Source organism: Sorex fumeus, unplaced genomic scaffold (assembly GCF_029834395.1).
Source record: "Sorex fumeus unplaced genomic scaffold, SorFum_2.1 ptg000098l, whole genome shotgun sequence".
NCBI classification, from domain to species: domain Eukaryota; kingdom Metazoa; phylum Chordata; class Mammalia; order Eulipotyphla; family Soricidae; genus Sorex; species Sorex fumeus.
Genome location: NW_026606155.1, coordinates 45162410 through 45176612, shown reverse-complemented (window position 1 = coordinate 45176612; position 14203 = coordinate 45162410). Strand labels below are relative to the sequence as shown.

Below are 14203 nucleotides of genomic sequence, written 5' to 3'. Positions count from 1 at the left end.
CAAGGCCAGGTATGTACAACTAAATTGTGTGAAACCTCCAGTTGAGCAAAACTGAAAAAATGGCAAGTATTATGCCCAGAGAGATAATACAGCAGTTTAAAGCTCTTGCCTTATATGCAGCTGACCCTACTTTGATTCCTGGCACCATATACAGCTTCCTGAGTCCATCAGGAGTGATCACTGAGCTCTGACTTAGGAGTAAGCCCCAAGCAGTTTCCAAAAAGCACTATAGCACTGTCCTCCCGTTGCTCATCGATTTGCTCGAGCAGGAACCAGTAACGTCTCCACTGTGAGACTTGTTGTTACTGTGTTTGGCATATGGAATACACCATGGGGAGCTTTCCAAGCTTTGCCATGTGGGTGGGATACTCTCGGTAGCTTGCCAGGCTCTCCGAGAGGGGCAGAGAAATCGAACCTGGGTCAGCCGCATGTAACGCAAATGCCCTACCTGGTGTGCTATTGCTCCGGCCCAATAAAGTATATCTCCTAATAAACATAACATATATTATTATTAATTACTCTAAGTATAAAGTAAGTAAATATACTGAGCTAAGTCTTTGTTGACTTAGTACATGGACTACATAGAGCTGAAAATCACTGAGAAGACACAACTGCTCGACAGTTCGAGGTGGGAGATGTGTGCTAAAAGTAGATAAAGGACCAAACATGATAGCCTCTCAGTATCTGTATTGCAAACCATAATACCCAAAAGTAGAAAGAGAGTCTGGAGGAAATTGTCTAACATAGAGACAAGGGATGGGGTGGAATGCAGGTGGCAGGAGGGATAGTGGGGACACTGATGGTGGAGGATGTGCACTGGTGGAGGGATGGATGTTGGGATCATTGTATGAGTGAACCTCGAACATGAAAGCTTTGTAACTGTACCTCATGGAGATTCAATTTTAAAAAAAATGGCCCAAAACAGACACACCACGCTGAAGAGCAGACCTATATGAACAGATGACAGAGAGAGATGGGCACACTTGGGAGGCTGAGGGGAAAAGACAAAAATCCATCAAGTATCATTTTATGTCCACTAGACTGGCAAAAAATAAAGTCTATAACTGTACCTCATGGTGTTTCACTAATAAAAAAAAAAGTCTGGCAATTACAAGTGTCGAGAGCACTTGGCGGGATGGGCTCTTTTTCTATCTGTAGAAACTATTGAAAGCCAGCACAGGTGGTTGTTATAAGCTCCGTGTTATAAACTAAGCATACATCTTTGCTCTCAGCCACCAGCTCGACTCTGAGGCACAACTGCATGGACACCTTGAGGACAAAAATGTACAGGAATGTTCATGAGAATACAATTTACACAAGCAAACAAAACTGTAGTGCCCACAAATAAGAGTGTGGAAAAGAATACACTGTGATACAGCCACTCAAGGCTAATAATAATTCATCCTACAGCTGAATCTATGAGCTATGGGACACACAGCATAGAGGACATTATAATTAACATTATAGTAAAGATAACATAGTAAAACACTAAACCCTACACTGCACAGAAACTCCGCCCCAAGCCATTGCTTTCAGCCCTCTGCCATTCTATGATAGGAACCATCGTACTGAAACCTGTTTCTCAAAGCTGTCTTTGCCTTTTCAAGAGAGCATCGTATGTAATCTTGTAGGGTTTAGTTTCCAAAAAAAAAAAGGGCAAGTGCAAGTACTACAGCCAAGAGTGTGAACTCCAGTGAATATGTGTGTGAACAGGACGCCGATTTCCAATAGCACAACTAAAATATGTGCTAGCACCACAATCAAATGAATTCTACCCCGCACCACAAGAGCAATAGCAGGAAAAAAAAATTAAAGTTAATCATAGGAAAAAAGGATAAATCCTGACCTTCATTATATAAAAGTCATTTTCAAAACCATATTGGTTTAAAATAAATGAAAAGATACAACATAAACCATATTTAATTACTAACAATGTTTATCTCTGATAATTTGTACAACTAATGCCATCCAACAAATACTTATTGAGCATACAGTGACAAAGAAAAAAATCTGTCCCAGTCCTCCTGAAGCTAAATATGTCATACTTTTACAATTAATTGGAAAAAGCAATACAGGTCCGAAAAAAATACACAGGATTTACCCACTCAAAACTAGTATCTCACAAAAAAATAAAAAAAGATTTCTAGAATTTCTCTGGAATCCCCACTGGGGGCAATTTTTATATAAATATTTAGATAAAAGCCACCTAAAGGGCTTTCTTTTGGTTGAGAATTATATTGTGATGTTAAAGCAGTCTCAACCACTGACGACAACGTAGTGAGTCACTAAATCTCAGACGCCCTCTTTTCTGTGGATTGAAAATTAACGTCAATTACAAATAAAATCTACCCAACTGAAAATTTCTCTCACATTCATATTCCATACTTGTCTGGTTTGTGTTTCTTCCCCCCCCCCCCCCCCCACCATTTCCTCTGTCACTCTCAATGATTTACATACTTATCTAAAAGAATCTTTATCTGCCTCTACTTTTAACCAAAGAGCCAAGTTTAGAGAGAATGTTTCCCTCTTAGGGGTTCTCAGGAGAGAGACAGAAACTTCATCAGAGGGGATCTGGGGTTTTGAAGAACATGAAAATAATTCAGAGAATCTCAAAGTTGTAGTCTTTTTAGTGAACTACAGAAACTATCCCTAAATACAGTCTCTGAAAGCTCTAATTCTTTTCAAGTTCCTGTGTCAAAAGACACTCCAAAGGACAAGGATATAGCTGGGGAGTAAAGCATTTGTCTTTTAAGTTTAAGTGTGTGAGGCCCTGGGTTCACTCCCCAGCACCATGAGAAGAAAAGGAAATTCAGGTATTAAAAAAAAAGTAGGGGCAATACCTGAGTAGAACAATGGCTAATTTACCTATTCACTGTACTTAACTTTGGCAGTTAATATCACTGATAAAAATACTTATAACTTCCTAAGACTTCCAACTCATAAAAAAAAATAGTAACAAGTAGCAAAATTACACTGACTGCTCTGAGCTTAAAAACTTACCATTATGTCTATTACATTTTTAAAGCATATTAAAGAGGGACTATACACAGACAAAACTCTTTAGGAGTAAGAGCATTGATACTGGATATGCTAAGAAGTAGCTTTCAGACTAAAATAGTTTTTAATAAAAATACATATACAAGATACAACAAACAATACAGAAGCTCATAGTGATATGATACCAAAAGCATAAGTTCGGAAAACTAGGTGCTAGAATTACTAGTCATCAAAATGTTTCTCATTCATTAAATTTTTAGACACCACTGACTCTGCCAGACAAAAATTTTAGAAGTTGTGCCAGATAAACACTGAAAGCAAAAATAGAGAAAAATATTGCTCTCATGGAGAATGTCAGTGAACTGAGACAGATAATAAACATGACAAAGACCAAGCAAAAATTAAGTAAAGCCTTTTTACGTTAGATGGTAAAAAACACAAAGAAGGAAATAAAATAGGAGAGAAAAAAATGGAGATTTAAAATCAAGGAGCAAAGGGAGCAAGCCATGTGGCAGTCTGAGGAAAGCCCATCTGAGGAGAGGGACTACAAGAACAAAGGCCCAAAACGTGGGAAGATGCTTACTCTGCTTAAGGAAAGGTGAGCGCAGTGTGGTTAGAACAGAATGAAGGAGGAAAAAGTGTAGTATATGTGGTTGGTGAGATCAGGAGGAAGAACTGGGCCTTCCCCGAGGAGCTTAATTTAAGGCTTTCATGAACATGTAGGATAACAACAGGAGGAAATGAGGGTGGGAGGCGATTCTAGGTAATTAGAAGAGAGGAAAACAAAAGACAAGGAACCACAAATGTCTTAAGGATGTTTAAGAATCAAAGACTGTCCTAGTTTACACATCTACCTGTGAGAGAGCCTGAGTAGCCTAGGGGTGCCTGGCAAAGGTGGGATGGGATGAATATTCCATCCTGAATTCTGTTTAATAGCTGAGAGAGAAAGGGAAAGGTCAGGGAAGCATAGTGGGGAATGGCAGGCACTTGCTGCCCCCTTTATATAATATTTGTTTTCCCAACTACTAACAAAACACTATTCCAGATAGATGCTTTAGTTCTAGTATCTACAACAACAACAAAAAATAGTAAAGGTCAGGATTCTGGATGGGAGGGCACACTCAGCAGTGCTCAGGGGATTACTCCTGGCTCATAGCTCTGAGACTGCCTCCGTGCCTCCAGGTGTACTGAGGGGACCCTGTGATCAAGGATCAAAGTCAGACCTGTCCACAAAACTTGTGCTCCAGCCTATTGAAATGTCTCTCCAAAGTTCAAGATTTTTGTAGGGAAAACTCTTTGAAAATTTCTTCAACTAGGGAAGAAAATTGAAATTCAGATCAGTGTTCTTTTAGCATAAATTACACTGGGCTGGTCTAATCCGTTAAATCATAAAATCAAGATGTTTTGATTTTATGGGACTGAAAAGGCAATTTAAACCACTGAAAAGCATTTTCAATGCAAGTACTCCACAAAATGGTTGAACTAAATCTAATTCTACACAAAGATTCCGGGGTTTCTGTTGTAATTATACACTCTCAATTCAAAGGTATTCACAAGGCATGAGCTTACGACCTTCTTGACAATACAATACCCCCTACCTGGAACAGGGCCAAGGAGAAATGATTCAAATGCCTGTTAAACTAATAAAAAGCCTGTCTTTTACAGTTCACCTCAGTAGACTCACACAGCGCAGAGCTGTCATAACACCACCTTGAACTGTTACTATTAATAGGCAGGATATTAAACAAAAGCAGAAAGTAGGAAAAAGAGATCCTTTCCTTCCTTATTACCATCTGCACAAAACAACAGCATCCCCCAGAGGAGTCTGCTAATGAATTATCCATATGACACTAGCCCATTTCAGCAATATGCAAGGGTGCTGCTTGGAAGAATGGAATATATTTATCCAAATTTAATGCAAAGTCGAGGAAAAATAATGAAAAGGCATTTCTCTCACACACCCGCTTCCATTGTATCAACGCTCCCTTTCTGGTATAGAGAAGCGAAAAAGAATGTCAATCTCAAACAATGTCTCCTCAATACTTCAAAAACTTACTGGATTTTGAGAATCAGGTTTGCTTCTCTGCTATTTTTAAAGGTCTGGGATGAAAAGTAACTCACGTGGCTCAAATAATACAAAGGCGCACCAAGAAAAAGACAACAGTAACGAACACTCGGTCCAGATTCTCATTAAATCCCCAAGAGAAGCATTAAAGTAGGAGGGGGGGAAATTAACCAAATACGAATGATGCAACTTCTGCCAGAAAAAGGCACCTTTCCACATCGGATAACACTTATGCACGCCCAGCATTAGATTGCTCACAGCTGAAACGGGGTGACGACTTATTCATCGAGCTTATACCCTTTAAAATAAAAAAGGGAGGAGAAAGAAAGAGAGAAAGAGAGGAGAGGAGAGGAGAAGAGAGGAGAAGAAAGAAAGAAAGAAAGAAAGAAAGAAAGAAAGAAAGAAAGAAAGAAAGAAAGAAAGCAAATGTCGGAGGTGAAGTGGACATGTCCATATCCTCTCCGGTCCAACGCCCTCCACAAAGCATTTTTCCAAGGCTGCGACTCGACCGGCCCGCGTGCAAGCCATAAGGGGGATTCGAACTCCCAGCAGCCAGCAAACGTTACAGCGTCCCCCCAAAGTCCAGCGGCGGCTTGCAAAGCTGCGGTTAGCCCTGTGGGCTGGTCGCGAGGAGAGGAAACGCAGAGAGCTAGCAAGTCCACCGGGGAGGCTCCGAACCTCGTCGCCCTCCCGGAGCCCCGGGTGCGAGGCGGGGTGCGTGGAGGGCGGGCTCGGAGAAGCAACAATACCATGCATCCTCCGCCCTCCCCGGAGACGGGTCCGCCGCCGTGGGGACCAGGCAGCGCACCCACCCACCCGCGCGGGCCTCACCTTATAGACGTCTCCGTAGGTGCCGCTGCCGACCCTCTGAACGAGCTCGTAGTCGTGCTGCGGGTTCCGCCTCAGGATGTCCGCGGCAGGCCGCAGCGGGGCCTCCATCTTCGCTCAGGGCCCGGCCCCCGCCGGCTCTGCCCGCGGCGGCGCCCCGGTTCCCGCTAACGAGGACGCGCCGCGCCGCTTCCCAACATGGAGCCTCCGGCCCCGCCGCTCCGCCTGCACCGAGAGCCCAAGCCACAGGCGGGTCGGCGCCCAGGGCGACCACCCCGCGCCGCCCAGCCCCTCGCCTTCCCTTCCGCCGCGGGCCGCCGCCGAGTGGGCCCGGCGGGGGTCCCACTCCCCGCCCCCTTCTCCTCCTCCTCTTCCTCCTCCTCCTCCTCCTCTTTCCCCACGTCTCCCGGTTCCGGCCGCGGCCCTGCCCCCCTCCCCGGGCCTCCAGCCCCAACTGCTAGCGGGGCCCGGCCGGTACCTGAGCCGAGGCGGCCCCACTCTTTGTTGAGCGCCGCGCCCGGGACCGACTGCCCCGCACCGCGCCTGCGTCCCAGCTCGGCCGGCGCCCGCCCGCCGCTCCAGCCCCTGCGCCGCCGCACGTCCCCTCGCCGGCCGTGCAAGCGCGTAGCCCGCCGCCGCCGCCGCCAGCCGCACCACGTTCCCCACCCGGGGCTGCGTCACCGGGAGACACGTTCCCGGCCAGTGTGGGTCGGCGGCGCCCAGTGGCCCGCCCGAGCGCGCCGGCCGCGAGCCCAGAGTGCCGCCCTGAGGCCAGAGCGGGACACGACACCCTCCCGGCCCGACACGTCCCGGCCCGTCGCGCCCAGCTCGGGTCCCGACGTCTGTGTCTTTCTTGGGGGGGACGGGGGAGGAGGGCGCTGGTTCTGGTGCTCTCGGCTGCCCGCGCCGCACTTGGGGCCTTTCCGGGGCTGGAGGGCACCGGCGGGCTCGATGAGCGCGTCGCGATTCCACGACTCGTCAGGTAAACTCGGGAGGGCAACGGGTAGCGGGAGGAGGGTGGGCGCGAGCCCTGATTGGCACCCGCGGGGAAAAAAAAGGTACGTTAAAGGCTCCGGGTGTCCGCGGGTGGCGGGGCGCCCGGGAAGGAGTTGAGGGGGGTGAGGAGTGCCGCCGGGTCCACTTAAGCCCCGGCACACCCCACTGCACCGGCCTGTTCTGCAGAGCGCTCCCCGGGGGACCAGTTTGACACCACTGCTGCTCACCCGCGCCACCCGTCTCCCACGGAATTTTCCCGGAAGCCGCGATGACTTGTAGGGCCCTCTGCCCCACAAACCACCCGCGGGGGGGCGTCTGACAGCGGACTCTGGGGATCAAGCATGCAGAATCTAAAGCAAGTGGGGTCCCCCACCCACCACCCACCCAGCGGCTTCTACCCGACGTCCTCTAGGCAACAGCACCTCCGTATCTTTCATCAGTGATTTGGAGAGACTCTGCAGCTGACACCCTTCCCCTTCTCCTCCTCCCCAAAAGGAGGGGGAAAGGTTTGCAAAGCACTGTGCAGGATTATAAAGAGGATTGTCAAAATAGGAGGGGGTTTCAGTACTTCCACAATGTTACCAGTACTTCCACAATGTTTCCACACTCCGGGGAAGTAACTTCACAAGCACTTTCACACTATGTTTCGGACTGGTTCTCTAGATGAAAGTTAAACTGACAGATGTATGTACACTGGCAAAGTTTTCCCCAGATCCACGAACAGGTTAGGGCCAGTAAAGTCAGATAACACTCAACTCACTGAATACAGTCGCATCCTAAGGAATTGCAGAGGGTGCCTTGTGACTTTGAATAGCCAACTGAGTTCTATTTTGGGGCCTGAATCAATTGTGTAAAGTAGAAGTTCACACCTAAACAGGACAAGGAATATATGTATTTTCTTGTGCTCCCTGCACAAAGAGGACTATTTAGGGAACATAAATTCAGATTTACATGCTCTTTGGACAATGCCTATGTGTTTGCTGCATCGAAAAATTTGCTGAAGAACAGTTCTTTCTTTCAGAGCTTCTTGGCACTTGTTTTGGTGGGCACATACTTTTGGCTTCGATGACTCAAAATCGTCTCAAATGTTCTATTAGTATCCTCGTACTTGTTTACTGCCATAGATTCTTTTTTCCCTTTGACCCTTATGGGTACTGATCCTTTCTCTAAAAATTTAAAATCTCTAGTCTGAAATGTTTCCTTATTTAGTCATATGGTCTTCTGCCTGCATTAATTTCACAGATTGGGAGGGGGGCAGCATAAAATAATACCAGAACAGAAAATAAAAATAAGTAAGTGTGGAAAGAAGTAGGACTTAAAGACAATTTTGAATCATGCAACAAATTGGCCAGAGAAAAGGATTTTACAGTGCCTGAGATCACAATGAACTAACTGATGAAGAAGTACATCTTTTCCTGACCTTGGGAGAGTTTACCATACGAGCCTTCATAAAGTAGAAATGTTGAATTCCTATATTAAGATGAAGATCAACATCCTTGTGAGAATCCTTCAAGTATTTTATTCTCGAAACAAAGATATGATACTGAGTTGGGCAATAAAAAGTTTAACATCATAGGTTTCGACAGACAAGACCCTGGAGTGCAGGTATTTTATGCCAGTAATTGTAAATCCATATGTTTTGACCATCAACTCAGAGGTGGAGAGCACGGAAAAAGTTGAGATTCTATGTGGTAGCTCAAAAATGTGTCTGCTATAATCATTATTTTACTTGTAGCACAATTGATGCAAAGAGGAAAACATTTGCTTTGTGCTAACTCCAAGAAGAATTAAGGATTTATTTTAACACTGATTGAGTGAACTTAAACAAGATCAGTGAAATTATGACTGGTGAAATAATATACATGATCATTCAAAAATTCAAATCCAGTTTTCATAGAATAAACAGAGTGGATTAATTTTACATCCTAAACAATTACATAGTTCTAATGTAGAAGATCATATAACTTTAAAAAATCATAGCAAGTAAGTTTCTTATAACCTGACAAGTTTTATAATAAGTTATGGATAATAATAATAATGAATATACCCTAAAAGGGTATTTATATTGGCCTTTCACAGCAAGCTAATAATCAAATATTCTATTATTTCTTTGGGATTTGGGTTGCATCCAGTAGTACTTGGGGACTACTCCAGCTCAAATCCAGAGGCTCAAATCCAGGCCTCTGGCATGTAAAACATGCTGGAGCCCCTGAGCTACTCCCAGCCCTTATCACATATGCCTAGTGTCTTCATAATATCTGACATGTTAACATATTCTAACTTTTAACCCTTAGTTACATGACAACCTAGAATGCCTTACTCTATGCTTTGTAATGTTTTCTCTCTCTTTCAAAACTTTTTACTAAAATGCTAACCAATGACCTTAGGTTCAACTTCATACAAATATGAATGAAAAAAATGGGCCATACCCAGCAATACTCAGGGGTTACTCCTAGCTATGAACTCAGGAATTACTCCTAGTGGTGAGACCATATGGGTTGCTGGAATTAGAGCCAGGTTGGTCACTTGCAAGGAAAATGCCCTACCCACTTTACTATCTCTCCAACCCCAAATTTTAAAAAATTTCTATGGAGGGTCACAACTTGCCATCTAAGACAAAATAGCTAATTAAAACCTTCAAAAGTGATAGTTCAGAGCATGATGACAATAATTCTAGTCTATGTAACTTCTAGACATTACCATTGTAATTTCCTAATGAATATGCCAGCATAAATTAGTAGCAAATGATGAAGCACTGTGATTAATTGACGTATAAGCTTAGTAAATATTACTTAAATTATATTTGTAACAATCTCAGTTTACATTTCCATAAATTAAGTGGTTCTATTTCTAATTAGGACTATCTGAGGCAAAACCTATTTTCAAAAATATGGAGAATTTCATTTTGCTCTGGATATGTGTCTTAAAATCAGTAGCAGGTCATGCTGAGAGGAGTTTTAGAAGAGGTGAGGAAGTAGTGCATATTCCCTCTTTTTAAAAAATGAACTATTTTTTTATTATTATCGCTCCAGCTATCGCTGTGTGATAGCACAGCGGGTAGGGCGTTCGCCTTACAAATGGCCAACATGGCCGACCCGAGTTCGATTCCTCCGCCCCTCTCAGAGAGCCCGGCAAGCTACCGAGAGTATTCGATATGCCAGACACAGTAACAACAAAATCTCCAAAGGAGACGTTACTGGGCCCGCTCGAGCAAATCGACGATCAACGGGAGGGCCTTTGCCTTTACCTTTTAAAAAACGAACTTATATTGATCATCTAGATCAATTTTTCTCTTTAACCTTGATCACCACTCAGACTTTAAGGTCTCAGTATTTATTGGTAATAGTATCCCATATTCAATTTACAACTCGGTTGAGAGGTAGCACAATTTGTAGGGCACTTGATTTCCGTGTGGCTAACTTGGGTTTGAGCCCTCCTAGGAGTGATCCCTGAGTGCAGAGCCAGGAATAAGACCAGAACACAGCCTAGGTGTGGCCCAAAAAGCACTCCCACCTCCTCCCCCCAAATTGGTTCCTCCTGAAAACTTTATAGCTAAGAAAAACTTCAAATTACAAGTGATCTTAAGTTGTTCCTTACCAGTTTCCTCACAGCATAAGTACAAAGTTCAGAACTAATGCCTAAAATTTGCTTATACCTCAGGTAAATTAGTATCTTGAGAAACCTGAATCTACAGAAGAGGCCATAGTGCCTCCCAGTGGCCCAATCTTATCACCATTGATCCTATAGCTCTTTTAAGAGCCATGTACGTCCACCTTTCTTTGCCATTTTAAGATGAGGATAATAGAGGTTTTTTGTTTGTTTGTTTTGGCTGTACTTTTAGAAGGCTTCACTGTCTTTTGTTGGTTGCTTAAACCTGGCCTCATTTTTCTTAAAAAAATTTTAAATAATGTAGGACCGGCCTCATTTTTCTCTTCTTCTCATTAGATTTTCTTTCTGATACCTCCTTTTTTTTTATTGGTAAGACCTTTGATCAATAGTTATAGATACTTTTTTTGTAAGAACTCTGATCAGGCTATAAATACTTGGAAGTAGCCTCTGGAAAGACACTTCACTTTCTGGAATGATTTCTTTCTTTGGTGATTGTCTGGATATACTACTTGCCAAGGAAAACGGAAGTATAATAGTTCATCAGGGCCAGGAGTAAGGCCTGAGCACTGCCAGGTGTGGCCCATGAAACAGACAAACAAAAAGTTACTCCAAATACCCAATTCTGACAAACTGTAGTTTGTCAGCAAGTCATTTTTTTCAAGGGAAATTGGAATTTTATGAGAAAAAAAGTTTAGTTTGCAACATGAAGTGCTTTGCTTGGAAACAGTCATCATTCTTCACAGGGTGTGATCAGAAGTGCTGGTGAGTGTTTCCCACTTTATATATACTAACATAACTAACATATTTAACATATACTAACTGAAAAATGTGTATGTGAGAAGTAAGATATAATAGAGTTAATCAATTCATTTCCTCTGCCCCTCTCCGAGAGCCCGGCAAGCTACTGAGAGAATCTTGCCTGCACGGCAAAGCCGGGCAAGCTCCCTGTGACATACTCAGTATGCCAAAAACAGTAACAACAAAACAAAAAAAACGAAACACTGCCCTCCTGTTGTTCATCGATTTGCTTGAGCGGGCCCAGTAATGTCTCCATTTTGAGACTTGTTGTTACTGTGTTTGGCATATTGAATACATCACGGATAGCTTGCCAGGCTTTGCCATGCAGGCGAGATACTCTCAGCAGCTTGCCAGTCTCTCTCAGAGGGGCGGAGGAATCGAACTCGGCTCGACCAGGCCGACTGCGTGCAAGGCAAATGCCCTACTGCTGTGCTATCACTCCAGCCCCAAAACAGTAACAAGTCTCACAATTTGTTGTGAGATGTTACTGGTACCCGCTCGAGCAAATCGATGAACAACAAGAGGACAGTGCTACAGTGCAGTGCTAATAGTTCATAGCATAAGGTCACATTATCAATACTCAAATATGCACCAATAATAACGTGGTGAAGCACTGCATTGGGAAATTATTCTATAGCCCTTTGAAGCTTTTACAGGGATGATGACTAAAATTGTGCTGTCATTTGCGCCTACTGCTTTTGTGAGAATACATAGGGGGAAAGGACAAATAACCTTGGAAGTATTTAAGGCATGGGTAGAAAACCAGAAAGCTTCCTTGACACCTTTGGAGAAACCTATTTTCTGTACTAGTTTTCAGGGAAAATATAGCTAAGGTCAAGGCCCAGGACTGATGATAAAGGTTATAGAGTTACAGTGATAAATTGTGTGGCCTATGGCTGTGGTACTAAACATAATAGCGTTTACGTGATGCAGAAGGACTGCACTCTTTGACACAAGCTGGAGGTATTTGGGAAGATATTATTAAGAGACTGAAAGGAAGAGCTAAATTTCAGCATAGTCCTGATGGAGGAAGATTAGGCCTACTTGTAGAAGTGAAAGTTTATGCACTGATGAAATTACCAAATCCTTGGATCTTACCAATGATCAGGTCAAATCCTTACCTGTGATTTAGTTTTAGTTTGTTGGTTTCGGAAGCTGGTCATCCTTTTAAATTGGTTACTTGAAGCTATTACTCCATGTACTGAGATGCCAGAACTTTCTGGCATACCAGGGAGAGAATTTGATAGTTGTGTTGGATTTGCATTTGTGTCCTGTTTAGTCATGGGGAATAAAGTCTGCCATGGAGGCAGGGGGAGGGCAGGAAAGGGGGATATACTTGGGGGCATTGGTGGTGGGAGATGTGCACTGGTGGAGGGATGGGTGTTTGATCAATGTGTGATTGTAACCCAAACATGAAAGCTTGTAACTATCTCACAATGATTCAATAAAATTTTTTCAAAAATTTATCTATTTCTTATAGACTTTTTTGTTGTCCTATAGATGTTCATAATAATCTCTTATGATCCTCTGTACTTCTGTACTGTATGTTATACATGCTCCTCTGTCGTTTATTATTTCATTGGATTGTTTTTCTCTGTTTTATTGATGGGTCTTGCTCAGTATTTGTTAATTGTTTTTATCTTTTCAAAGGCATCACTCTTCGTTTCTCTGATCCTTTGTAGTATTAAAAAAATCTCTATTTCATTTATTTCTGCTCAAATTATGTACTTCCTTCTTTCCACTGCTTTTTGGCTTTTTCTCTTCTTGTTTTATTAATTGTTTGAGCTCAAGGAAACTCTCCTTATTTGGCAGGGGTTAGGGAGGTGGGGGCAGGATTTGGGCCACACTTGACACTGCTCAGGGACGGTACTCTTGGCTCTGTGCTAAAAGGCCACCCCTGGTAGTGATAGGGGACAATATGACACCATGTGATGCCATTAAGGCCAGCTGCATGTGATCTAATCTACACTAATCTCTAGTCTATACTAATCTCTAGTCTCAAGGGAACATGCACATTTTTTTTAAAAGCCTTATTTTAGCAGGGTTGTGACCTAGTGAGAAAGCACTTGCCGTGTGTGTGTGTGTGTGTGTGTGTGTGTGTGTGTGAGGCCCTGTTTTCAATTCCTGGCACAGATAAAAAGCCTTATTAAAATTTAATTCACATACAATGTAATCCGTTTCAGTGGTATAATTTGATGATTTTTCAATATATTCACAGTTTTGCACAATTGATGTAGCAATTTTTAACATTTTATCAGAAATTCTATATTTTTAGTAACCACTTTCCAGATTTTTCCTCTCCAGCCTTCCTAATCTATGCATCTATTAATCTTTTTAAAGTCCTTAGAGATTTTGTCTATTCTGAATATAGAATTTATATCAATGGAATGTGGTCTTCCTGACTGACTTCTTTCAATTAGCATAATAGTTTTCAAGGTCCATCCACAATATAGTGTTTATCAGTTCTTAATTCTCTTAGGGGCTGGGTTCCCAAGCAGTGCTCAGAAGGCCCTAGGACACCCACTAGTGATTCTCAGCAAAGGCCTGAGGATGTGGTGTTGCTAGAGTTGTGGGATACCAGAAATTACCTGGGCCACACACACAGCATGGGGCCTTCCAGAACTATGCCCAGTAGTGCTTGGCAGTTTTCACAGCTAAATCTGGTACTGCTGGGAGAGCCACTTGGTGCTGGGAGTCAAACCCACTCTGGCACATGTAAGTCAGGTACCCTACCTGCTGCTCTATTCCTGATTCTTTAATCTTTTATCAGTTTTTGCTGGTACATAGCAAACCTCTTCTTGTCTGTCCATTCATCAGTTATTTGGAATTCACTTGTTTCTAGCTCTAGCTCATATAAATAATGCTGCTATGACCCTTCCTGTAAGTTTTTGTGTGAGCACAGATTTACAT

The 14203-nt window shown here is 43.2% G+C and overlaps 2 protein-coding genes across 3 annotated transcripts in view; one reads left to right on the top strand and one right to left on the bottom strand.

Moving 5' to 3' along the window:
- MAP4K5 (mitogen-activated protein kinase kinase kinase kinase 5) overlaps nt 1–6688 on the bottom strand; it is a 106084-nt gene extending 99396 nt beyond the window's left edge. For both annotated transcript variants that reach the window (XM_056133595.1, XM_056133596.1), the window contains exons 1-2: nt 6369–6688; nt 5894–6115 (exon numbers count right to left, since the gene is read on the bottom strand). In XM_056133595.1, the coding sequence (XP_055989570.1) occupies nt 5894–6001 (108 nt within the window). In that variant the 5' untranslated portion in view covers nt 6002–6115; nt 6369–6688. The remainder of the gene's footprint in view (nt 1–5893; nt 6116–6368) is intronic.
- A 113-nt stretch (nt 6689–6801) lies between these two features.
- The window catches only part of ATL1 (atlastin GTPase 1), a 73659-nt gene continuing 66257 nt past the window's right edge, over nt 6802–14203 (top strand). The window contains exon 1 of the mRNA XM_056133864.1: nt 6802–6872. The gene's annotated coding sequence lies outside the window, so the exon portion shown is untranslated. The remainder of the gene's footprint in view (nt 6873–14203) is intronic.